This window comes from Calliopsis andreniformis, chromosome 7, assembly GCF_051401765.1.
Source record: "Calliopsis andreniformis isolate RMS-2024a chromosome 7, iyCalAndr_principal, whole genome shotgun sequence".
NCBI classification, from domain to species: Eukaryota; Metazoa; Arthropoda; class Insecta; order Hymenoptera; family Andrenidae; genus Calliopsis; species Calliopsis andreniformis.
The window spans coordinates 1,993,668-2,020,245 of NC_135068.1; the positions used below are offsets into that span (position 1 = coordinate 1,993,668).

Sequence of the window (26,578 nt, forward strand, 5' to 3'; positions counted from 1 at the left end):
TTACAATACATTTTAGATTAGATTTTAGATAGTATTTAAACTTACAATGTGAAATATCTATTTTAACCATTTGCCTATTATTAGTGTTCAGTAGTTAATATTTACTCATTGCGTACTTAATAATTGCTTAATGTGTATTAAATATTAAATTGTTGAAAAAGTATCTCTGTCAAAAGAATTCCTTTCTTCTTATACAATTATCTTTTTCCAAATTTTCAAACCAGTTTTTAAAATTTGGGGAGCTCTATATTATGTAGGAATTTATTATATATACCCAGTTGTACCTACCTTATACCTAATAAGGTAAATATTACTGCAAATTCAAACAGTAAATACAAAATTAAGAAATGGTGATTCTAAAATATATCTTTTTGAATATGTGCAAGTTTTGACAAAGTATGCTACATTATGTATTCATTTGTGAATATTGTTATCCAGTAATAATTGATACAGTCACTCAAAGAACTATGTTTTAGAGAATACATTAGAAATTATTAAATTATTTCTGTATTATATAATTTAGAACTGTTCTTTGAGTCACTTCTTGAAGTTCTTTGAGTGATTGTTTTATAATAATTGCTTAATTCAGATATTTTAAATTTATATGTATATATTTTTGTGTTACATATAGCTTAATTCAAATATTTTAAATTTATACGTATATATTTTTGTGTTACATATAGCTTAATCCTGATGTTAATGCTTTTCAACGGAAGTTCGTTAACGAAGTACGTCGTTGTGATGAAATGGAACGTAAATTACGGTATTTGGAAAAAGAAATTAAAAAAGATGGTATACCTATGCTTGACACTGGAGAAAATCCGGAAGCTCCACAGCCAAGGGAAATGATAGATCTTGAAGCAACATTCGAGAAATTAGAAAATGAACTACGAGAGGTCAACCAAAATGCAGAAACTCTGAAGCGTAACTTCTTGGAGCTGACTGAATTAAAGCACATACTTAGGAAAACTCAAGTTTTCTTTGACGAGGTAAGAACACTCCTGTTTGAATTGATCTTTATAACATGACTTATAAAACTATAATATGAACATAACAAGTTTAATGATATAATGCTTTGACTTTAATAACTTCAAAAATAAAGTATATATCACTTCGTATACACACTGCAGCAGTAATGTATGTACCGTTATAACACAATGTCATATGCATTATGCACTATTGTACATAGAGGTAGCCATATAAGAATGGAATTGCAAATCTATTAATAGTGTTTCATAATATTAATTAAGTTCATAGAAGAAAATTCTTAATTCCAAAAGAAATGCATTCCTACTTGTTCTGATTACACAATTGAGGCGTTATCTTCAAGAAGCAAGTAAGTGCAAAACCCTTGTTAGAAGAACACAATATTTAGATGATAATTGGAGTGATCAAGCTATACCTATTTCAAAATCTTCTGTTTTCTTAAATTTTAAACGTATTGCAATAAAACATTAAAGGGATATACTTTTTGAAATATAGAATGCATTGAGCCAATATCCACAAAGAGAACTTGGGATGACCTCATGCCCTTACTGCACCTATGCCCTCAATTAATACTGATTATAGTTAATACATATTCCTTGTTATTAAGACTAATAACTATACTGAGAGATAGCTTGTGAGTCATCACTTGTTCAAGAGACATAAGAAGCCAATCTAGCTACTGTGATGACTAGAACAACAAGTATTTCACTGATCTTTTGTTTTTCTATGCTTCTATATATTTGTTGTCATGCGTCAGTAAATTGGATTTGAAAAACACTGTCGAGTATTCAGAACTAGTTGCAGGGTATAGGGGTATAATCAGTCAAATAATGTTTTCCAAGCTTGAAATTAGTGTGGTCAAGATTTTTCCTCATGTGCCTACCCTTTTAATTCATAAAATTGTGAAAACAAAATTTGGTCTTCTACAATTTAACTTCTATAAAATTTAAAAAATCCGAAATATTATAAAAACATGTGACTCATTTACTGCTGAAAAACCCACATCTTGGCAACCCGAATTTTCCTCTTACATAGCCAAAGATACTTTAGATAGTCAATAGACACTTTATCAACGAGATTCTTACGAACTTGAGGTACTTCAAAATATGCGTCACGTTCTTAAGTATCTGAGATGTCTAAGATAACAAATTACTTTAATGTATGTATTTCGCTAATATGTATAAAATAAAGATCGTATCGTATTATCTTATTATGTTTAAGGGGGGATAAATGTTTGAACCGTTGTTGAATATGTGCACTTTTTCATTCTATTACAGCTCAACGGTTTAATATATTTTCTTCCCTTTGATTTCGTTTTGGCTATTCAAAAGAACTTAAACTATTTCAAACAAATTTGAATTAAAAATACATATATATTTTCAAAAGTTATGCAAAAATTATATAATTATCTGGTACTCAAGAAGATTTTAAAAATTGTAGGAAATATAGGAATAGTGAAATACTAAGGAAAAAGTTCGGTTAATTCGGGAGGAAACTCAAAAACTTTAAACTCTAACTTTGCTAATTTTCTATGTTTTTTTCACGGGACTTGTTTTAAAATATTCTTTAAAAATTCAGTTTATGTAAATATGAAAGAAAAAAAAATTGATTTTTTGAAACTTTCAAATGGCTATCTTCCCTTGGAACGTAATTATTACAAAATGGATATAAATTGGATATATTGTTTATACATCTTTGTTTCATTTAAATTCTTTTATTCTTGTAAATATTACACGAAATATTGGACATATGCTATAAATATTTTAATGTGAACTAGAAACTTTGCACATGTGGTTAAATTTGTTTTATCCTTTTTCTATCTGCATTGAAACAATCTGTTGAAGAAAAAATTTGAATAATATTAGTATTCGAAACAATGCATCAATGAAATGAAAATTATTGGTATAATGCACACCTTTTTAAAATATTTTCTTCCTTAAATGTATTTCCATCATGAAAAACAAAACTATTTGCAATTCCATCCTTAAATAATTCACTCTATGTCTAAAGATTGATATATATATTCTAAATTATGGGCAGTAATAAATAATACAAGCTTTTACTAAAATAGAGTCATATAAATTTTGATACATTATATTATATATTATATTCTATTATATAATAGATTCTTACAAATTTCATTAAAATAATGCTTAGTATTAAAATTACCTGACTGTCTTTTTGGCAAAATAATAATCACGAATTATTTACATAAATATAAATTTTCTTTGTAAATCTCACTTACCATTTCAAATAATAAGAATATTAGGTTGATTCTTATAAAATGTTGTTTTTTAAGTTAGTAAACTTTGGTGTATTCTATTACATTGTACTTCAACGTGTAATATTATTTCAGTTAGATAGAAGTGCAATTATAAGATTTTTGAAAGAACATCAAGACATTTAAAAATCGAGATTAAACTCTTATAGAATACATTCAGAAGTACATAATACATGTGTGTCCCAATTTCTTCCGACAAAACTTTGCAAGTTTATGAATACAAATAAAAAAATTCTACACGAATACGAGACATTTGTAATATTATCAAGAAATAATAATATCAGTTCGGAACACAAAGGGAATGGTAACATCTTAGCGGTTATTATTCAACTAACCATTGTCCTCAAAGATGATTAAGTTAAAGAGAATCAATATTTTAATTTTCAAGATTGTTCGATTTTATGCTACTAAAATTTTATCTGCACCAAATTTCGTAAATCGATAAATTAATCTTTTTTTATCATTCTAAGCCTTTATTAAGAGGAATTAATATTCATTCGTTTTTTGTAATATTATTATTACATTTTTAAAAGTTTCAAAAGATTCATCTTTATATAAAGTTTTTCTTTAATTTATATCTATAGAAAATACTAACGACATTTCGTCGGAAAAAATTGGAACGTCTTATACATGTAATAATTGATACTAATATCTTAAGTAAAATGTATGCACGTATTCAATAATTTGTATCATTTAACTATTACTCTATAACAATCGCTTATAACTATTTCTTCTACTTGTAATTAGTAAGTGTTTTTAATTTTTAAAAATAGTAAATATTGTGACAAATTTTTACCTTTTTTATATGGTATGTATTAATTAAGAAATAAATGCATATTATTTTATTTACGTTATATTGCAAATTTAAAAATTTATAAAAGCAACGTTTTATAAACAACCTAATATGTATGATTCTTTGAATACATAGTATAGTGTGTTTGATTGTATCATAATTAATGTTAATTCAATTTAATTCAATATGTCAAACATTTCTGTGATATAAAATAAATATTTATGAATATTTACAACCGATGTAATACATTTTACTTAGCATTTGAATATTCTAAACTATAAATTTATTTAATCTTTGTTCTTTACATTAGCCATTTTAGTCAGGCAAATGCATAGATTTATTCGTCTTTTGGGGCATATAAAGTAATGAAAACATAATTACATGATCTATTAACTTATAAGCTATATAAACAAATAAAATGCATGATAATGGAAATTATGCAGTATGTCTGATATCAGTGCCTTTTTTGCAGTTGCTTTGCAATTTTGCATAAATGGAGTAAAATTAATTTACAAAATAAAAAAATTATAGTCAACTAGATAATTCTAATATCGCTAATACTATAAGATCGAAGAACTGTGAAGAATAGGTTGTGTTTGTTTTGTGTTACTAATGATAATGTTGAGTGATTTTAGGAGTATTAATGTGTTAGTGTTGCCAACTAACAAAGTTGCAGAATCGCAAAAGACACAAGTCACTATTTTAGCCCTATCTCCCTGTGTCCCCTATATATTTCCCTTTGGTTTTGATAATAGATATTTTTTAAAAATTACAATATACATCATTTAAAGTATAGTTTAAATGTTTATTGTTTATCAATAATACATGCATCAAAAATATTTTGCATTTATGTATGAGAGTTAGAAAGCTTTGTATGAATTTTTCCAAGTAAACTTGTGTAGTTTTTAATATTTTTATCTTTGAAGATATATAGTTGAAAATTTATTTTAATACACATACATATACTACTAAATTTATTACATATCATTATTGATTATAGTATGTATATATTAAATTTATTATGTACATTCAATAGACTACAACATTATGAGTCACAGATACCTACAATCCCATTCATATCCTCTACAATTAATGAGTTTCTTTTTTTATATATCTCTTTTATTTATTAAATATTACATATTATGCAATAAATGTGACATATGAAACTGCAATTTCATTTTTAACATAAAGACAACACATCATGGAATGTTTTATTGAGTTTAAACACTGAAGTATGTTTTTAAATAATAATTGATATACTATCGTCATCAAAAAATACTTGAGTATTAATTTTGTTACAAATAAAAATTCGTGTATTACATACACATATTACGAAAAAGAACTATGATTCTGTTGTGTTTCAAAATAAAATTCATGGAAGAGATAGAGATATAAGAGAAATAACATTTATACGTATTATACTTGTTAGATATGTATCATGTACAGAGTTTTTTATATGATATATTTTACATAATTAAGAGATACTTAAATGAGATATTATTAAATAAGTTAAATTTTTCTTCTGCAACACAATCAATAATTAGTTACTGACTTTTTGAATAATTGGTAGTGGCAATTACGTATGGGTCTTACTTAACATAGTTATTTGAAGTATATCTATTCTATTTAATTTAATTTCGATGTTGTTATTGTTTTTTCAAATGGAATCATATATTCTCATTCAAATTATACAATTAATGCCAAAGTAAACTCAACAAATTGTGACATAATGACTTTCAAGCAATTCTAAAATCAAAATTTCATGCTTAAATTTGTGATTCAAATTTGTAAAATCAACAGTATGTTCTATTTATATAGTGTGTTCTAGAGCTAAAAATGAGAGGAAAATATTTTTTTTACAGAAATATGAAACGTGATGTAAGTCTGATATTGATACTATAAGATTTATTGTAGATTCATTTTTATGTAATACAATGTTGACTTTTGCAATTTATTTATTTATTTCAAATAGATGTTATAATAAGCTTAACTACTATAAACGGGGGGGGGGGTCTCACGAGTAAAAATTTAAAAATGTAAAGATAGATATAGGAGAAAAACATGCGTAAAACAAGATATTTTTGATAAAAAAAATATACCGCTTCTGAGAATAGAAAACTAAATGTTAGTAGCAACAGAAGTTTTAAGCAATCCATTGCTCCATTAAACGAATTTTTTAACTGATGTGAACAATATATTTCCTGGCCGTCCCTTTAAGTATAATCTGCTATAGTAAAGCACAAGGTCAATAGATAACATAAGCGTTGTATGTACATATCTCGTTTTGTTCTATATTGAACTAGGAGAAATTATATTATCTCAATTATCACGTTTCATATTCTGATTATAACTTCTTAATGAAATATTTATGAACTTTTTGTTGTATGTCTTATTTTTACTTATAGAACACATAAATCAATTTTGAATAAAAAATTATAGGACACTCTAAATACGTTCGTTCCATTCAGATATGTACATGGTTTCATTTAAAAAAGAAAATAAGTATTCACTTGAAATCTAAAAGAGCAATCTTGACCTAAATAGTTTCTCAACATTTATATGTTCACCATGTACCCTCTTATATCAGGCCTGTTTAGCTACTCGATTTAGAGACTGAAGTGTTCCTTGTGGCTTCAAGAGCTGAGTGAGGAGCCAAATCCAGAGCTAATGATATAGCATGAAACAAGTGTAGTAGTATGCAGACAAACTTATACTGTATTGCCTAATGATTTCTACACATGTGAAATGCTCCATCATAAACTGAGGTTCTCTTAGAGAAGATTTTTGCAATTGTTATGCAGCTCTGAGCTTCTAAAAGAGGCTTTTAGAATCTTATCTGAACAGGCCTGCTTGAAATTGTTTTTTATTTTTATTTTTAAAACATTATCTTGTATTATTAAAAGTTTCAAAAATACTGCAAATGATTGTGTTAAGTAAGATATCATATACTTGTATAGTGTCTATGTTTGAATATTCATAGAAATAAAAGTTATAATATGATGTAATTTGCAAATAACTCATTTAAATTAAATTATATCATTTCATATTTAGGTAATTTTTATGAAAGGAACAGCAAAATTGAAATTTTTTTCTGTTACTTTCACAACATATTACATTTTAGGGAAATTTCAAGTATTACTATAGATAATTTGAGAAGCAGGTATTTACATTGACACTATTATTTCTAGTAAATAAAAGTATGAATAAAAAGGGGAAAGTAAAATAAATGAAATGAGAACTTTGTACATAAAAGCATTCTTTAGATGTCAGAAATGATTTTTTCCCTTCAAATGAAAGATTGTTTTTCATTTTTTATTCTTCAAATTGTTATAACACATCACACAAAGTTATAAAATCCTAGTTACTTGTTCTACTTATTCTAAATACGTTCTTATTTCTTTATCTATAAAATTATAAATTAGTTGCTTTCCAAAATATCGCATGCTATACATTTTAAAGTATAAACAAGAAAGTTTAAGTACAAGCTTGAAATTAAATAATAAAAGCATAATGTGCATGCAATTAGCTAGCATACATTGAAATCTATAGTTATAATCTATAGTTTCTAAAATTCCCCATGGAAGTATTATGATATGAAATATGTTTATTATATTTACTCTTGCATGACGCATGTATAGTGTTTGTAATGTTAGCAAAGTAACAATTTTATTGCGTGCTATAAATATTTTGTACATATGTTGAATAATAGTAATCTTAAACTGTGCCTTAAACATTAATTCCATTTAAAATTTCTGTTAAGAATATAAATGCATGTGATATGTACTAATTTGGTTGTTATAATTATGATGGTACTAAATTTTTTATATAGATTATGTATCCCAATTATAAGTAATACTCTTAGGTAGTGTATCATAGTATTTCCGTATCTTATAACTATTTGGATTTATATTGTAGTAGAATGTGTTTACAAATATCACTTATGATAGATGCAGTTATATTATTTATTTTAAATAATGTAACTGATTGTAACAAATTTATTACATACATATATTTTAAATATTAAATATCTACATTTTGTTAAACACAAGAAGAAGAAAGTATTTTCTTAGCATGAAAATGGTACATACAAGGAACAAACAATATACGTAGCAATATTTAAGAGCAGAAGAGCAGAAATAAAGCAAAAAAGTCTTAATACGTTTTGTTGATTTTTATAAAGCTTTATCAAAATTAAACCGTAAGAAATACAAAAAAAATGTAAGACTTAGTTGCTCTGTAAAATTACAAAATCCTCTGAACATTAGTTTAGCATATGAGTATGTTTACTCAAAGTATATTGTTATTTTATGTCACATTCAAATTCCTCTACAACCCTATAAAATATTGCTGTGTATACTGTTTAAATTCTGTACGTGCATATAATTTTTCTTATTTTGGTCAAAGTTATGGTTCTTATTTTTCTATATACAAATTATAATTTAGTTGGTATAAATCATAAAATTATACTTTAAAGTAGTTATGACATGCATTTCCTATGGTTAAATATAGTTTAATGAGAGTCGTGTGAATCATATGTATGTAATTACTTTTATATACTGCTGTGTTTTTATCGTTTAACAAGTTGTAAGTGTAAGTTATAATAATACAATATGATGAAATATTAGATACAAGTTAAATTATGTTTAATTTTCATCATAGTTGCTAAATCATAAAGTCCTATACAATTCCATATATCCGTTTTCAATCCCTTTTCCAAATTTTGTAGTAACTATTTATATTCAAATTGGTGAGTTCGACAATTTCTTAACAAAAATTAGACAAGTTGGGAGATAGGGCAAAAGAGAGGTGACATGTGTCTGTTGCCAGGCTGAGCATGGAGGTGTCGTGTCGCAGATGGCAGACCCCAGCCGTGAGGAAGAACAAGTCACTCTCTTGGGTGAAGAGGGCCTCCGCGCTGGCGGCCAGGCTCTCAAGCTCGGGTAATTAAATGCGGTGTAAATTTGAATAATGTAAAACCTAGTGATTTACAAACTATCTTATAAATATTAATACAAACGTGATGTACAAGAAATATACAAAGAGAAGAAGTATACATATCACTATTTGCTTGCGACAAAAATGTTCTAAAACATAATTGAATGAACAAACATTATACAATAGTTTTATAAATAATACATATCTTAGAGGCGTGTGCAATATACAAACTATATTTATAAGATAATATACTTTTGTATTTGAATTTAGTTAAAATCTCTATGTTTTACATTTCAAACACAAATGGTCGAGAATCATTTTGTACAACATAAACGCTCCATAAATTTATATTTAAAACTTTTAACTCATTTCATTGATTGTTCTCAACTTTGCTATGGTATTGGGCCAAATAATGTTTACAAATATGTAATAGGAATACCAAATATTTTTAAAAGAATAAAAAAGATTAGGTCTATTTATATATTGCCATGTGATTTTTAATATTAGAATTTATTAATCCATAATCTGCACATATTGCAGAGCTTATGATAAATGTTTTTTGTGCAATTAGGCTACTTACACAAATATAGATTTAAATAGAGGGCACGATACGTCAGTGTGTTCTGTGGTTACAGCACCAGTACACTAAGGCAGACACCATAGGAGCACACTATAGGAATCCCCTCAGGCAAGCTGTTATCAACCGTTATTTGCATTTGCAAATTTGTTTTGCTCAGTGTTTTTGTCTGTAGCTACTTAAGATCCTGTAGTCAAAAAGGAATACTAATAATATAGTCACTAAAACATGTACAAGTTTTATGTTACTTGCTAATTCTTCATAAAATTAAACTTATAAAACACCAATTATTAATGGAAAGAAGATTTATAAATATGATTCTGAATATCAAGCTCTTTTTTACGATGTACATGTAATTGTAAAATTACGTGTCTTACATTAATGAACGTTATATATTATTTTATACATATATGTAGGAATGGGATTCTCAAAACCTTGAAAATCCTCAAAACTCAAGGAAGTTTCGAATTTCGAGAAGTTGAAACTTTGCACTTTTTTCAGAATTCAACATTTTCGAAATCTCATTCTTTGGAAGATTTCTTAGTGCATCCGTCACTGTACTCGATAAAAAACAGAGTAGATCCATAAAGAACTTAGATGTTAATGTTCTTCGACACAATCTGGATTACATATGTTTGTAAATCGTTGTGTTCTTGTTTGTGTTTTATTTAACTGTGGTCAATAAAAGTTTGTGCAAAAATATTCTTCTTAAGAAATGAAATCAATACTGTAAAATGGGGTGAATAGAAACATAACTCTGGGTAACAGTAAACGTTATTTAAATAGTATTAATACCATTACTGTAACTCAGACAATAATAGTATCACTGTCACTTAGAGTTATGTTTCTATTTACTCCATTTTACGGTACTTCAAGTTTCGAGAGCTTCGAAATCTTACGATTTTTGAGTTTTGAGAATTTAAAAATTAAGTTCAAACTCATTTCTATTATGTGTATATTATAATACATTATCAAACATATACTAATTATAGCAATTATATTATAAACCAATACAATATTTGATTATCCTCCAGATTCCAGAAAAAAATGAATGAAATGATATCACAAGCAATAAGTTGCCTTAAGTACATACGTAGCATTTATAATCTCACAGCTTACAGTTCCAAGTATTATAAATTTATGAAAAAGGGAAATAATACTATTAATCTTAATAAAAGTAGACAGTGAACTAAATTATTCAGTTTTTCATTAATATAAGCATAATTTAAAAATTAAAGTTCATTATATCAATATATCATACAGTGCTTATTAAATTAAAATAAATTTTCCACTAGAACAATATTTATTAATTTCTAAAAGTCAGGCACTTCTACATAATTATTTTTGAAGGAGTTAGTATTATATTAATCTCTTATGTATTTCAGTAATACCTTATGAGTAGTGTAGCATATCTGATAATACATCATTATATGTATATTTCTGTAAATTTAAAGTTTAATATTTCTTTGTTTACAATTTGATGATTTTGATTTTATCATAAATTGTATTCATAATTATTTTATACGATTTGTATCGCTAAAAAATTGTGATATATTTATAATTGTGTTGTATTATAAACATTTTATAATATTTCTTAATAATATCAATATGTCTTTTGTTTTCTACAATTTAATAATTAATGACAACTCATTGTGTAACATTTAGGTACTTATCCACAAATAGCTATACATATTATGATCAACACTGTTTCAAGTTGTAACATACATTTTCATATACAACGATCTTTTCATATAAAAAGACTATTTATTATATAATATGATTATATTTAATATGTTTTTATAGTAGAATAATGCACATTAAAAATACGACGTTTTTCCGTATTTAAATCTGCTTGTTTTATCATAAAAAAATCAGTTTTATTGTTTAAGAAAAATTAATTTATTTTTATTTATTAAAGACAAACTTTCTAATTAATCGCTTTATATCAAACTTTTATCAGGTGTTATGCCATTATAATATTTAAAATGAAGTGGTTGCAGAAACAAATTAATTTTATAGTTTTATAGATTCTCCTTCACATCATTTAAACAAATATTTTAATAATATTTAATAATGTTAATAAATTTAACATATTACTTAACTTGTAGAGATGCAGTCTCAAATTAGTATACTGTTGTTAGTGAACTAATATTCAGTAGTTCAATTGTTTTCTTTTTTCAGTTAGTCAATGTTATAGGCAGTGAATTTAAATTTTACATCTGTAAATGTGAAATACAAGCTATATTAAGAAGAAAGCCAAATAAATTAATATAAAAATTTGCTACTCTGAATTAAAATTGTACATAGTAATGAGAAAAATATCAATAAGATTTTTTATTTTGTTTTGCGTATAAACACGTTGTTTGTATCTTTGCATTGTTAATTTAATGAAAATCCTATTTATAATATGTTAATTAAGAAAATTGTTATTAAAAATTATTTGTGTATATTATTAAACGTTTGATATTGAGTTCCAGGGACCTTTTCGAAAAAAATAATTATTTGAAATTGCTAGCTGTGAAAATATAGATGCTTTTGTAACTCATTCCGCATACAACAACAACAAAAAGCAACTATTATAAAAGTAATTGTTTTAGCGACTTTAAATATTCTTTAAAGACAAATGAGACTGTTTGCTTGATTGAATAACGTTTACTTATCAATTGTGTTATAAAGTCCCCAATTTTTAATAAAATGCGTGTTGAATTTTTATTAAAAAATTCCACTAGATATGTATATTACATAACAGTTGATACAGTTTGACATTACCCGTGTAATAATATACTTATTAAATTGATTAAGAAACTTTCAAACTGTATCGAGTATTTGTATTGACATTATTGTACACGAATAAGCTAAATGAATTTATGAATGTACTGTTTCTTATTTTAAAGTAATTTTTGAGTACTACAAAAATCATATAGGCATCGTTCGTGTAAATAACAAAAATGATGATGGTGTGGCCGTGGGTTATGTATAATAATATGTGTATTCTATTTAACATAGTGTGTAGTAAATTTTTTTGCATGTTGTGCACTGATTTTTATAATCATTGATTACATAACTTCTGAAAATGATTGAAAATTTCTGCTATTAAACGAAAGAACAAAAAATTAGTGCATTTGTGTTGCTATTTCGCTTGCATTTTAGATTTTGCTTTATACAAGAATCTTTTTTCTTTTACATTATTTAAAAGGAAATTTGTCGTGTAAAATCGATTATGAAAGTTACCGAATACAGAAAAATAATGGGAAAAGTATATTCGAATGAAAGTATGACATATATGTATAATTGCAACATATTCAGTGGTGACTGATTTCTACTTATAACTAAATTTCTGAATAAGAAACAGAAAGTATATTTTTTGAATAAAAAATAAAGTACACGTCCCAAAGAATTTCAAATAAAAAACTAATATTTTACAGGGAAAATCTAACAGACAATAAATACAAAACATAATTTAATTACACATTTTTTAATATATTCATTTCTTTCGGTACGAGTATAAGTATGAAAACGAAATCAGTTGATTTTTGTTTGATTAAAAATAAAATATGTTTGCGATCAAAAGGGTTTCCATATTGAGATGCTCTATTTATCGAGACAAATTGCCTTTTAAATCTTTTCCAGAATTCTTTGAGGCCTGTATCTTTTTTTTTCTCTTTTTTTTACAAATTTACTAAAATAATCTTCTCAAAGAATAAAATGAATCACTCTGTACAGGTTTTGAGATAAATATGAATTATATTTAACAATAATTAATTTCTATGACGTTTTTAGAATTGATATTTAGTTTATTTGAATTCTAACAGGTATAATCATAGCTTGTCTTTTTTTCAGATAATCTATTAAATAAGATTTGCCATGCTCATAACACTCTTATATTTCTTCTCTCCTACAGATAAAAAAATTTACGAATATTAACTGCTTCGATATAATGTAGAATTGTTTGGTAAATCATATTTAGTGAAAGATTGTGATTGATTTAAGATATCTTTTTCTGTTCAAAGATGCTTCTACTAATTTCAGTACAAGGGGAAATGGAGAATAATAATTTTCGAAATTTCACTATTAGTTATCATTTCCCTGTAGTAGTTTTATGCAAAGAAGGTAACTCTGTATTGATATTTACAGTACAATATGCAGGCTTTTTATTACATACAAATATTACTTTATTTTATAACATTTCTACTCCTATGAAGAAACTTTAATTTTAACTTCCTGTGAAATATATATGAGGTGTATTGAATAAAATTAGTTTTTTTTTTAAATATTCAAATGACCTCTTCTTTTTTAATGGGAACATTTTTTTATCATAATTCATGGTATTAAGTGTAAGGGTATTTCTAGGTTTTTTCTACTAAAATGTTCTATGTCACTATTACCGACCTATTTCTGTTTTACAGTAATAACATTTTACAATTAGGAATGAGATTTTTAAATATTGGAATAAGATATCATATTGTATTTTCTACATTTTATCTTGTAAACAATTTTATAAATTCGAAACATTCTTAGAAAAAGTAAGTGATCTTAAGTATTCGGATACTCACTGAATTGAGATCTGAGTACCTAAATGTATCCAAATTCTTGGATCTTTATTCAATTTATTATCTCAAATATCGGTCAAATTCGTTAATTTTCGTACATGTTATAGTTCATGACCTACTACACAAGAAATGCAATGGGCAAAAATTTCTGCTATGAACAGTTATTGAGCTACGGCTAATCAAGATTTGTAACTGGCATTACGCGTGTGTTAGAATTCTAACACATAGAAATTTTATCAAATATATAATTTTTATTTATCTTTATTATTTTTTAAGTTAGCTGCCAGCAACCCATAATAGGGGACATATAGGGGAGTTGTGATGGCAGTGGAGTTACTCGTTTTCGATCAAACGCAATAATACAATATTATTTAAAAATATTGTAGTTTTTGAAAATCTGAAATATTACTCTACTGAACCTATCTAATAACGTTTTACATTTCAAAAACTACAATATTTTTTAATAACTTCATATTGCTGCATTTGATCGATACGTTTTTGGCAGGGGTAGTATATGGGATGTGGCATTTAAATTGAAATAATTGTATGTCTTGAAAACAAAACATTTTATGAAAAAATGTTTCAGGCAAAAGTTATCTCATTCCATGGAGAAAAGAGACTTGTGTTGATGTTCTTTTATTTTGTGCGTCACTTCAAGGTCATTTGAAGGTCAAACGTACTTTTTAAAACGAGAGTTTACATTTCTCTCAACGGATCCTTAATTTGTGTAAAAAGATAAGTAACTTTTATCTGAAACGTTACTTTATTCGACACATATTTTTTAAAATACGTAGCAAACTTTTCATAGATCATTGCCCTTGACAAACAAACAAAAAATCAGTATATAACTATATAATAAAATAAAAATAAATAAAATATAAATAAAAATAAAGAACTAAACATTAGAAAAGCAAATAATAAATTATTACATCAATACTAACAACATATAGACAGATCAATGAAAGTATGCTCTGTGCCAGTCGATCATTTCTCGGGCAATTAGAAAAATGTATTGAAGTTGAATCTATGGAGATAATAAATTGATTGTGAGTACTACATTTTGTTGCTGTTCCGTTTTTCTTGAAAAAGTTGTAATTTCTTTATGTTTCCTTGGATTGGGTTGCCCCAGCTTGGACAAAAAGTTTCCTTAAGTTACAGTTGGTTGGAAACCTTTTGAAATTATGTAGCAACAAGAAGCGACAAAATATTGCTCCTTGTTGCCTCAGTGGAGCCACACCTTAACGATCCACTATTTCTTTATTCTAATATTTATTTTTTGTTTATTTTTATCTGTATTCAAGAATATCTGTCGAATAAAAATACGTTTCAATCAAAAGTTATACATATTTTTTTACATAGATTAAGGGTTGATTTATATAGATTGAACGTTGAAAGAAATGTAAGTTCTTTTTTTAAAAAATTTAATTTGGCCTTCAAATGATCTTGAAGTTGGACATAAAATTAAAAAACATCAATGCAATTTTCTTTCCCCTTTGGAATGAAATTATTTTTACCTGAAATATTTTTTTATAAAATGCTTTGTTTTCAAAATATTCGATTATTACAATTTAAATGCAGCATACTGTATAGTTCTATTGACACCACAGTTCTTTTGTGTCCATCATTGTAGGTTGCTGGTGGCTAGTAAAAAATAATAAAGATAAATAAAAATTGTATCTTTTGCAGGATTTCTATGCGTTAGAATTAATTTGCAAGTAATACACGCGTTATGTCAGTCGCACAATTTCGATTGGCCGTAGCTCAATAACTGTCACAATAACTGGGAGTCAATTTGCCATGTAATTAATGCAAAGTTTCGCACTCAGAATTTATTATTTCGAATATCGTTTTTATTTGTAACTGAATGTGATATATATTTCAATATTTATTTAAAAATGTTTTGTTTAAAAAAGAACAGGTCTATGGGAATATTTCCAAATTATTTTTATTTCAAAATATTTAATTTTACTACGTTTGCTTAATAGTTTATTTCATCACTTTATTTACCTCACTTCATTTCACTTCACTTTATTTAAATAATAGTATATTTAAATAAAAGTTGCAATTTCAAATGACACTTGCATAAATATACAGTGTCCCACGTAACTGTCGCCATGAAATTTCAAAATATTTTTTAAACTTTATAAAAAATTGTGTTAAACGAAAGTTGAACTATATTTAATTCTGCATAATTTTCATAAAACAGAATTCTTTCACCTGCATTTTCCTCGATAATATGAATATTTATTTCATAATAATGTAACATAACGTTTTTAAATTATTTTTTATTAAAACAGACCACAACAAATTCAATGGCAATAAATACATTCCAAAAAAATAGTGAATAAAAATCAACTTAATTTGCGCAGCATCACTATAGCGTTCAGAGACAAGTTCGTGAAATCTAAAGAAGTTCTTCGTAAGAGCATTGTAATGATAACAAATTCAAATTCACTTTATCATTTGTACAGAATTAAATATAGCTAATGTTTTGTTTAATAAAATTTTTTAAAAATCTTAAAAGATTGTAGTGACAGTTTCGTGTAACATCCAGTACATATTCTACATATATGTTTTTCAAATATTTTTTATGGTCTCTGTCAACAAAGCTCATCAGTTTTATTCCATACACGGCAGTGTAACTTTGTTCATTTAAAAGTACTAAATTTTAAAACACATTAATCACTAAAGATATCTTCAATCACTCCTCTGCGTGCATTGAACTCAAGGGATTTCTACACCAACAGAGTGGCATTGGAGCATTGTGATTATGTCTAGTGTGCTAATGTGGTTGTGTCTTGTCTGTTGTGTCGTCAGCAAGAGCACGCAGGCTTGAATCCCACCGAGTCCATGACACGTGCATTGATTAGTGATGATAATATCGCCCGCCAGTCTGCCCTTGGTCCTGTCCAGCTGGGGTATGTACTCCATGACTAGTTAATCCTTCCCATACATTACTATATCCTTCTAAATTCTTTTAACAGGATATATCATCAATTTTCATTAGCAATTTCAAAAACGCATAAAGATTCTTTTTTTATTTTTCTTGATTGTTTCTATTTATTTTTTAAAATATAAACGGTTTTCTGCATATATAATAATAAACAAATATCACTTAATAATTGTATATTGTTTCGTTGCTTTTAATGTAATTAAATATACAGAGGTTGAATAGCTGTTGCTATTTAAGAGGAGAGAATTAAAAGCTAAAACGCATTTTTTTAATGAGTGAAATCTCAAATTATAGGTATCAATGAGCTGTTTGAGTAACTCTTTTTCTCTTAGACACAATTACATACTTCTTTAGGAGATAAAAAAAGAGATTCAAAAAGTGCTGCAACAATAATACAATAGCTGACATTGAAATTGTATAATGTATGTATGAACAGAAATCAGGAACAGCGACGTAGACCTGTGTAGGCCACCTTCTCCTCCCTCCACTTTGCCCCACGCGTGCCTACGCTTGGCAACGTGAAAGAATGTCATACGCGAGAGAAAGAAGTGGTCTTTTCCAGCCTACATCGCTGATTACAACTTTATCATTATAAATATAGGAAGTGATTATTTAGAAAGAGGCACATCTCACCGATTTTTATGATCTTGAAATATGTTGTCAAGGTCATTACCCTGAATCTGAACAACTTTTTTGTATACATGTTACCGCCACTCGGCATCAGTTTCCAAAATACACGCAAAGTACTTTATTGGGTGCATGATTAACATTGGGTGGTGTATATAAGATAATGAGTGCGTGAAATACGAAAATGAAATTATAATGAGAGAAATTAGTTGTTTCAACCTCCTTAATTCAATCTTCTCTTGAACCACTAAAATTACAATATTTAAGGTAAATACCCCAATTCTCAGACGTTTAACACATTACCAACTGCGTGGGGAAATCTCCCTGCTTTCAAGTAAGTCGCTGTATGATCGATTGTGGAGATGCCCCCGCGTTGTTTGTGAAAAGAAAAGTGCGCACTGGACAGTGTGGTGGAGGCAGTGACGTATTTAATTGACTATTGTCTGTATTTCGAAAAAAGATTCTTGAGACATGCCAAGCATCCGGCGTTCGCCTTTAAGGGACCCAACGCTAGATGCGCATTTCCCGCAACGTTGTCGGATTGTGTAGGTAATCGGATCTCTTTTTCTATCCTTAGGAGCAAGTACTTCTTTTTCAGTGGCTCGATAAAGCAGATTCCTTCATCTGCAAGACACCCTATACTAAGTTGATTACTTTTTGAGATTCTGATACCGATTTAATATTTTACGGGCCTGCAAGAAATTACGAGGTAATTTAAGATACTATTTAACATGTTTGAAGTTTGAGTTAAATAAAACCGTGTTATCCGTAATTTTTTCTATGCGACACGAGAATCCCTAAATTGCCAATAGGATTCGACACTATTGTCAACCGCCATTGAAATACCACTAGGTGGCCCTGCTAAGAAGGAAAAACGTCAGGCATGAGCTCGATAAAGTCCGATTTATGTTTTGTTTGGACTCATTTTCATCGATAAAGTCTCGAGAATCCAATATTACCATGTTTATAAAGATAAAATAAAAAGTATACAAATTAAAATTTTTGTAATTGGATGTTTCACCGTACTGTTGGCATACGCCATCCTTTTCAAGTGCCAAACTCGGTCGTCACTGCTTAGGGTGCTAGGTCTTTCTCACTTACTCTTGCTACACCTACTCATTGCTTTTGTCAATAGGTTTTGGTTGCGCTGACCCTGAGATAATGAGTGGTGGGACTGATTCATTGGAATTTAAACGAGTTATACTGTACTTGACTATTATCGTTACTGGTTTCGTCTGAGTTATCAAAATTAACTTGGTGTTAACCACGGACCCCATATCCCATCATACATTAGTCAATATTAACCACGTACTCCACATCCCACCACACCAGCAGCAGGATTGCTCTGAAATTCTCAGCTGTGAAGAGAAGTTTGTGTTAAAGCAATAGAGAGGAATCTGGGACTGGTGGAATCAGCTACATCGTATTCCTCGATGATGCGCCCCCTCAAGACCCAATGATTCCTTTAGTATTAGTAGTCACGAGTAGTGGTAAGGAGCAGTAACACTAATCTGTATAACTGGATACACGGTGTGGGGCTTAGTTGGTTTGTGTGCGACATCTTATGATGCGCCTGCATTATTTATCTGCTCATGAGCGGAACCGCTAAACACTTGCCTTCCTATAAACGAGTATAGGCTCAAAGACCACGAGCACCACGAATGAGCTACAAATGCTCATTTGTGCTATTCATGATACTTGCAAGTATGAAGGTCCCCTTAAGATTATTCCCTACTTCCAGGAGGCCCTGTCTTTGTTATTCAACACTTGGTTGGTTTTTCACAGATATTTTCTGTACTTTCATGATATTGGTAATTCGAGAAGATCGTGTTTATTTACTTGGTGATACGATAAACGATACTATGTCTCGAGGATTTCGTTTTGACCTAACCCAGACCTATTGCTTTTAGGGGGTGGCACAGCAATCCAGTTTCAACCAATTAAGTTCTTTCCAGAATTAAATACGGCAGTAAATCAAGGTTTTTGCATTAAATAGTTAAATCGTTTATAGATGCAAACATTTTACAGTTGGTATAATTAATTTGCGTTTCATAATTAATTGAAGATTGTCGCTGCCTTGGGAAAAGGGTCATACTCATAGCATTGGAAAGTCAGAAGAATGTCGGCAGGGAGGTAGAGGAGTAAGAGGAATACATAAAATATATATAGGACGCAATTAATAAATTACATTATTACTTATTATGTAGATATAAGGCTTTATCATTTTGCTAGATTATGGCAAAAGGAATTTCAAATTAGAAGCAAATATATCACTAATTTTGTTTCAACGCTGTATAATTTCAATACGAAGAGATTTTGTGTTAAAAACATCAAATCTTTTCGTTAATTTTATTAATTTTCCATTAGCATTTCAATCCCCAACTGAAGGACAGAAGCTGTCCTCTCTCTCTAACCTTCTTCGGACACATTAATCGGTGTACTTAGTAGAGTAAAAAATTACTCTAGTTCTATAAGCTCTATGTATAGCTTTCACTACTAGCCTACACTCAGGAACCCTATACCGTATTCAGTTACATATACAGATCAGTGTATATATCTTTGCAAATATCTTCGAAAATAAAATCGAGCGATGGTTTTATGTATGTGGAAAAGTTGTTCAGAATGTTCACTTCGACAACATATTGCAAGATCATCAAAATCGATGGGGTGAAGCTTTGCGATATGCCTGGACAAAATGTCACCCGGTAACGATATAGAGTAGAAAAGCAGAGGTAGCGTAAGCAATGCAGTCATATGCAGCAATACCGTGCGATACCCCCAGTTTTCTACTCTATGGCGTCATTAGAAGACATTTCATTTCGGCATAACATAATACTAAATGAGATGTCTCTTTGTGAATAATTGCAGTAGTTTCAGTTCAGTTAGTTGATGAGATATTGATATGCGACATAAGGTAACGAAATCGTGAAGTTGATAGGTTATAAAAACAAATATGTTTAGATATAAACGGTGGTAGCTAAACTAATGAGTAAAGGGTTTAGGTTACATTTATTTATTTTAAATACGCAGGCAATTCCAAAGAAAATAGCTAGATTGCAGAGTAAAATGTTTTCCAGCGCCTATATTCATTTCATCGCGCATGACTGATAATATATACTATGTCGATAACTTCACAAACTTCTTTTTTTAATGTGTTGTATTATTAGTCTTTGTTCAAACTGAAAAATGTGTGTAGTTTGATATCATAGAGGATTTACAGGTATATTCGGTTATAGGTACGTCCACCAGGTCTGCACACATTTATTCTTGCTCACGGACATATAGCGAGATCATAAAGGCAGCAGTAGCTTTTTACAGGGCATATTCCCAGCAAAATGACGGGACGCGAAATTCAACTTTTTATACACCAATTGATTCGTTTTTATGTGTATATTACGGAAATAAGAATTTTTTTAACGGAAATGTATTTTAACGGAGAAATTTTATTGGAAAGTTTTCATATAGTTGTCACTATTCTTAATATGGTAGACATTCTTTGTGTACATATCAGTCGCGCACATGCATGGTTTGAAGTTTTATACTTTTATCGATGCAAGTTGAAATATGTGATCGATATATCCAACGGCTTAAAAATACGAGGTTGGTTCTGTTTGAATTTGTATCAATTATTGTAGGTTCAATTCGAGGTCGATTAGGACTAGGTCTGGGCTAGGTTCTTTTTAGCGGGCAGAGGTTTGGGGAGGAGTGGCAGTCCCTCCATTACAATTATTATTACAACACCATTACAATGGTGTGGATTCAAGTTGATCTACAAATTCTAATATCACACCACTGTATCAACCACTGTTATCGATAAATATATTATGCATCGTAATTCAGCATGTTATAAGTACTGAAATATTTCTGGACAAAACGAATTTTCATTTCGTAAAAAACTCGTCAAAATGCGTCGGTATGAAAATACGTGAAATGTCGCAATTTCTAGGAATGTTCCCTATTTTTTTTGCACAAATACCATACTTTTTCCACATTACTAATTAGTTAAAAAGGCGTCATTAAATATGTTTGCTTTAACCAAAAACATGTACTTGCAGTAACGTTTGTGCATTCAGCAGGCGTGCACATGAGTTATATGAACAGAAGAAAGATAATTACTGCGCATGCGCGTAACGGATACGTACACGAGGAAGATGGCTACTTCCGTACTGAGAGTACTGACAGCTATTTGAAGACTTTGGAATGAAATTTTTCCATTAAAATAAATGCCCACAAAAAAACTCTTTGTTTCCATAATGCACGTGTCAAAATGAATCGATTGGTGTATAACAAGTTGAATTTCGCGATTCGTCACTTTGATGGAAATGTTCCTTTTATAGCTCAGAGATTTTGAAGTAATAAGCTTAATACATTCGTTATGAGACAAGGATTAATGTCTCGTTTAGAGCCATATGGAGTATTTCAATTGTTAAAAAAATTATGAAAGAATTGGTCGTCGCATAAATCTAAATTTTGCTGAAACACGATGATAAACTGTCGCAAACTGTTCGTCTGCATTGGACCTTGTTATGCGGAATCCTACAGTTGTGTACTATCACAAGTAACCTTACATTCACGTTCCGCCAAGCCAATTACAATTTTTATTTTAATTCAAGGGTACAGTAATTTACAATTTCGCTATATCTCCTTATCGAAGTATAGTTGATGGCGAGATATAGGGATTCCAGTAAAACAGCAAGCAATCGATCCTTCACATTTCTAACAATTGGCATTGCTCTGGCCAACCGAAAGCCCAAATTAACATACTTTTTCCTGGTTCCTGTGAATTCAGAGCCCCAGAGACGACAAGAGGGACATTATCGTCAATACAGAATTTGCAATTAATTATATAGTAATTATGTAAAAAACCCTAAAAACTGACCATTTAACATTTACTTCACTGAAACATAACATATTTTTTTCTGCATTACTTTACTATTTAGCATATTTAATTAACCCTTCAATTAGTACTCGGCGTTATGACTGAATGAAAGGATCTGTGTATATCGCTAACTATAGTCTGCACTCTGGCACTCTCAGCGAAGATCTCCGTATAGAGGAAGCCTACTCGTAGACGCGTACGATATAAAGAAAGGATTACTTAACAATGCTGTACTGATGACGATTTTGTAGAACTAAAACTTTTGTTTGCCTCTTTTGCCATATTTGGGGCTCCAAATTGACAGGAATCATGAAGGAACATATTGGTTCCTTCCTGGATTCCCGGTTGATCACCTCAACACCAATTGTTAGAAGTATGAAGGACACCTTGCTGGTTTACTGGAATTGCTACAGGATGATCCTCTCCTTGGGGATCCAAAGACAATGCTGCTACAAAAACGTCACAACAAGAACACCATGTTTTTATACATATAGGGTTTGTCGATTTTCGGTTCAGAAACGTACAGAAACATTGTGGACCTCCTAGTAGACCTCATATTAAAATTTAGCTATGATATTTTCGCGGCAGCACTGTCTTTAAGTCCGCAAGCGAGAAAACCATCATGTATATCTTATCGTTGACTACACATATAGTGTTTCCTCGAAATTTAGTGACTTAGGCAAGACTCACTCAAGTTTTCTGCTACTTGGTTTAGGGCTGTATCTTATTTGGTCACTTTACTTTCTTAGCCTCCATAGGAGTCGCGAGCCTTCATTTGGTCAGCGCAGTTCTAGGGTTCCAAAGAACTAGTATCATTCCTGAGCCATTTCTGGGCGTTTAATTTGCTACAAAAACACTCATTGTCAGAGGCGTGAAGATCTTAAAATCTTACTATTTTTACGAAGTCACTGTAGTTCAGAGGACTATAATGGGCTAGTATTTTACGGAATATAGGTATTATTTCAAATATACGTTCTGACCCAAAGTTTGTAAAATCATCTAAAACCCACCAAAAATTCTATTAAAACTATGGAGATTTAGGCGTACAACATCCGAACTGGAATAATTTTCATTAAATTTTGTTATTACATCTGTAGCTACGAACTGGAATAAAATTTGTTCGTATAATTAACTGTCTTCATACACACTGGTAGAAAGCTTCAAAACGATTTAATCATACATAGTGTTCAAGATAAAGCAAATCACCTGTTTTTAACAAAACAAAAGTCTAAAGAACTAAAAGAAAGATCTTACACAAACGATTATTTTTCCCTGATGTTTCTCTTTCGAAACCATTTAAATTATTTAAAAAAATTTTCGCGTCATTAAAAACAGAGAAGATATTTGGGTGGTCAGCTTCAGCTTGGACGCCCTGTATAATGAAAGTAGAAAATGTCATTGTTAAATGCAATGTTTAATTTCATATTCACAATAATAATAATAATTTTAGAATTTAATTCTAATTTTTTAATAAAACTTTCTAATGAGAAATGATCGAGTGATATTTTAAGTTACGAACTTTAAAACCGCTGAAATAGTACAAATTAATTATCAAATCTGTTGCTATTTGACACTGATAAACAACGAGTTGAGACTTGTAATTTGAAAAATGACTTGCTAAAAGTATGCGTTCTTATTCGTAATTCTCTTCTCATTGAATATGTCGTATGATGAAAATTAAAAAAGTGTTTCTAAGAAAAGCTATATTTGTGAAAAAAAACCATTCTAAAGCGTAATAATCGCTTTTTCCATAAATTTCTATGCTTTCAGAGTGTACAAATAAGTTTACTCCTTTCAGTGAAATTTTATTCATACTTTTTATTATTATATTCATTATTATATAATGTATATGTTATTCTATTGTAAAAACTAGAAAAAAAGATAAAAAATAATCGGTATAAGTAATTTTTTATTTAAAATTGAAAGCAAGAAACATAATTGTTCTGTATTTACATTTAAAAAGATTTATTTCTTTAATTGCAAGACTTTACATAATTTAAAAAATAAATTAATAAATGGACACAATTATACTTGACAACATTTATTCGATTACTATAGAAATTCTTGTAAATTTCTTGCAATAAAAACAAAATATTACTTAATACACGAAAATTTACTAAATAAGAGAAGGAAGTTTTTTTCTGCTATAGTATATTGTAAATATATAATTGTTTATTATTGATCCAATGATTTGAAGAAAAAAAACCTGTGACCGTTGTTGGATTCTGTTTGATCGTAATTGATCACTTGAAGATTGAAGATAAGATATAGATATCTAAGAATAATATACATCTATTTATACAACAGTGTTGGGTCATCTTTCTTCTTAATAAGTTCAAATAATTATATTTTAACAGCTAAACAATAAATATAATAATTGTTAAGACGTTAAGGACACATCTTTTCTAAACAAACTAAAACTTATTGTTATCAGTTAAAATTAAACATGAAATATCAGAATATTCTTTGGCGTTATTATACAGTTAAAGATTGAAATAGAAAAAAAGGAGTAGAGGTACAAAAATGATTTTACTACTGATATATTATCAACGTTTATTGTGAGGAAGTCATAAAGTTAAAATCAATAAACTTTATAGACATTGGTCAAGAAAAATTTTATTAATAATAAACGAAAAAAATTTATAGTGACATACTATTGACAGTGGGATAAACTATTTATAGGGATAAATGGAGAATTACAAATTGCCTTTTAGAGAGTAACTTTAGATAAGATACAACAAACACGGGACAAAGATAGTTCACTATGATAAATAAAGGGTTGTTTAATAATTCGTTTACTTCTTATTTTCATTAAAATAAAAATATCATTGAAGAAATACCAACAGTGTTGTATAAACTCATTTTTTTCAATGAAATGGGTTACTTAAACTTGAAATTTAAAATAATCCGCCAATTTTGATAATACGAACAAAATATAAAGGAGTAATCATTAAGTTTAAGAATCATAACTAAACTAGTTTTGTTTTTTCACAAATATCTAAAAATTGCCTTGAAAAACTCATTGACTCTTGCACCATGATACTAATATTATCATTTTTAAATATTTCATTACCTTCACATTCCAATACCGTGCTTAAACATTATAAAATTCATTATTACGGTATATTTAAATGTTTGTATATTATTAAATTTTTGATACTTATAATCAAATCTTAAGTGTAACATGTAAAAATTATCTTTTCTACATTTACATTTATAATATTGTATATATTTGAAGATAAAACATTTATGTTCTTGCAATAAGATTCACTTTTCTTTGTTTTGTAATACTTTTTTATGCACAATTGAATTCACTTAAACATACCAGTGGGATAAACTCCTCTTATTGCAGTAGATAGCATATACATAACGTAATGTAGTTGCGTTACAATCTAATAACTATACACTGTTTAACATAATTAGAATTTTTCTAACATTTTCTTGCATTATAAGTTTTAGTTAATAATAGTAAATTAAGCTTTTTGAGAGTTGCAGTAGTAAGTTCTGTAGCAATTACTAAATATTCTTTCTTCCTGCTCACACTTATTTATGTGTATACATGAATGCATTAGTACCAAAGTACTTGCATATTTATTCTGCATATAACATACATTAGTGAATAGATCTTTTTAAGTTGGTAAATTGCTTATTTAATAAATTTGTATGAAACTGCATACAGTATATTATAATTACATTGTAATATACTTACCTATTGTGTATATTATTACTTGAAACATTGTTATATTCAGAAGTTTTCATTAATAATACATATGTTTATTTACAAGCGTTGGAAGCATCGCACAGAACCATGGCTACAAAATCATCATTCGTCAATAAAAGCTTACAGAATATCATTTTGTCTGCATTTATATTTTAAATTAGGATTACAAATAATAATATTACCAAGATAATTACTAAGTTACAGAACGATACAGGTTGAAAATATAGTATACCAGTAACAATATTGATGTGCAACTGTGATTTATGTATGACAGT

At 28.6% G+C, this 26,578-nt stretch overlaps 1 protein-coding gene across 4 annotated transcripts in view; it reads left to right on the forward strand.

The window, feature by feature from the left end:
• Vha100-1 (V-type ATPase subunit a family protein Vha100-1) overlaps nucleotides 1-26,578 on the forward strand; it is a 41,504-nt gene that overhangs the window by 3,815 nt on the left and 11,111 nt on the right. Inside the window, exons 2-3 of one of the 4 annotated variants that reach the window (XM_076381964.1) lie at nucleotides 684-989; nucleotides 8,889-9,001. In XM_076381964.1, coding sequence (XP_076238079.1) covers nucleotides 684-989; nucleotides 8,889-9,001 — 419 coding nt within the window. Of the gene's footprint in view, nucleotides 1-683; nucleotides 990-8,888; nucleotides 9,002-9,631; nucleotides 9,685-16,940; nucleotides 17,042-26,578 lie in introns of all 4 variants that reach the window. The other 3 variants (XM_076381965.1, XM_076381966.1, XM_076381967.1) reach the window with 3 other exon arrangements.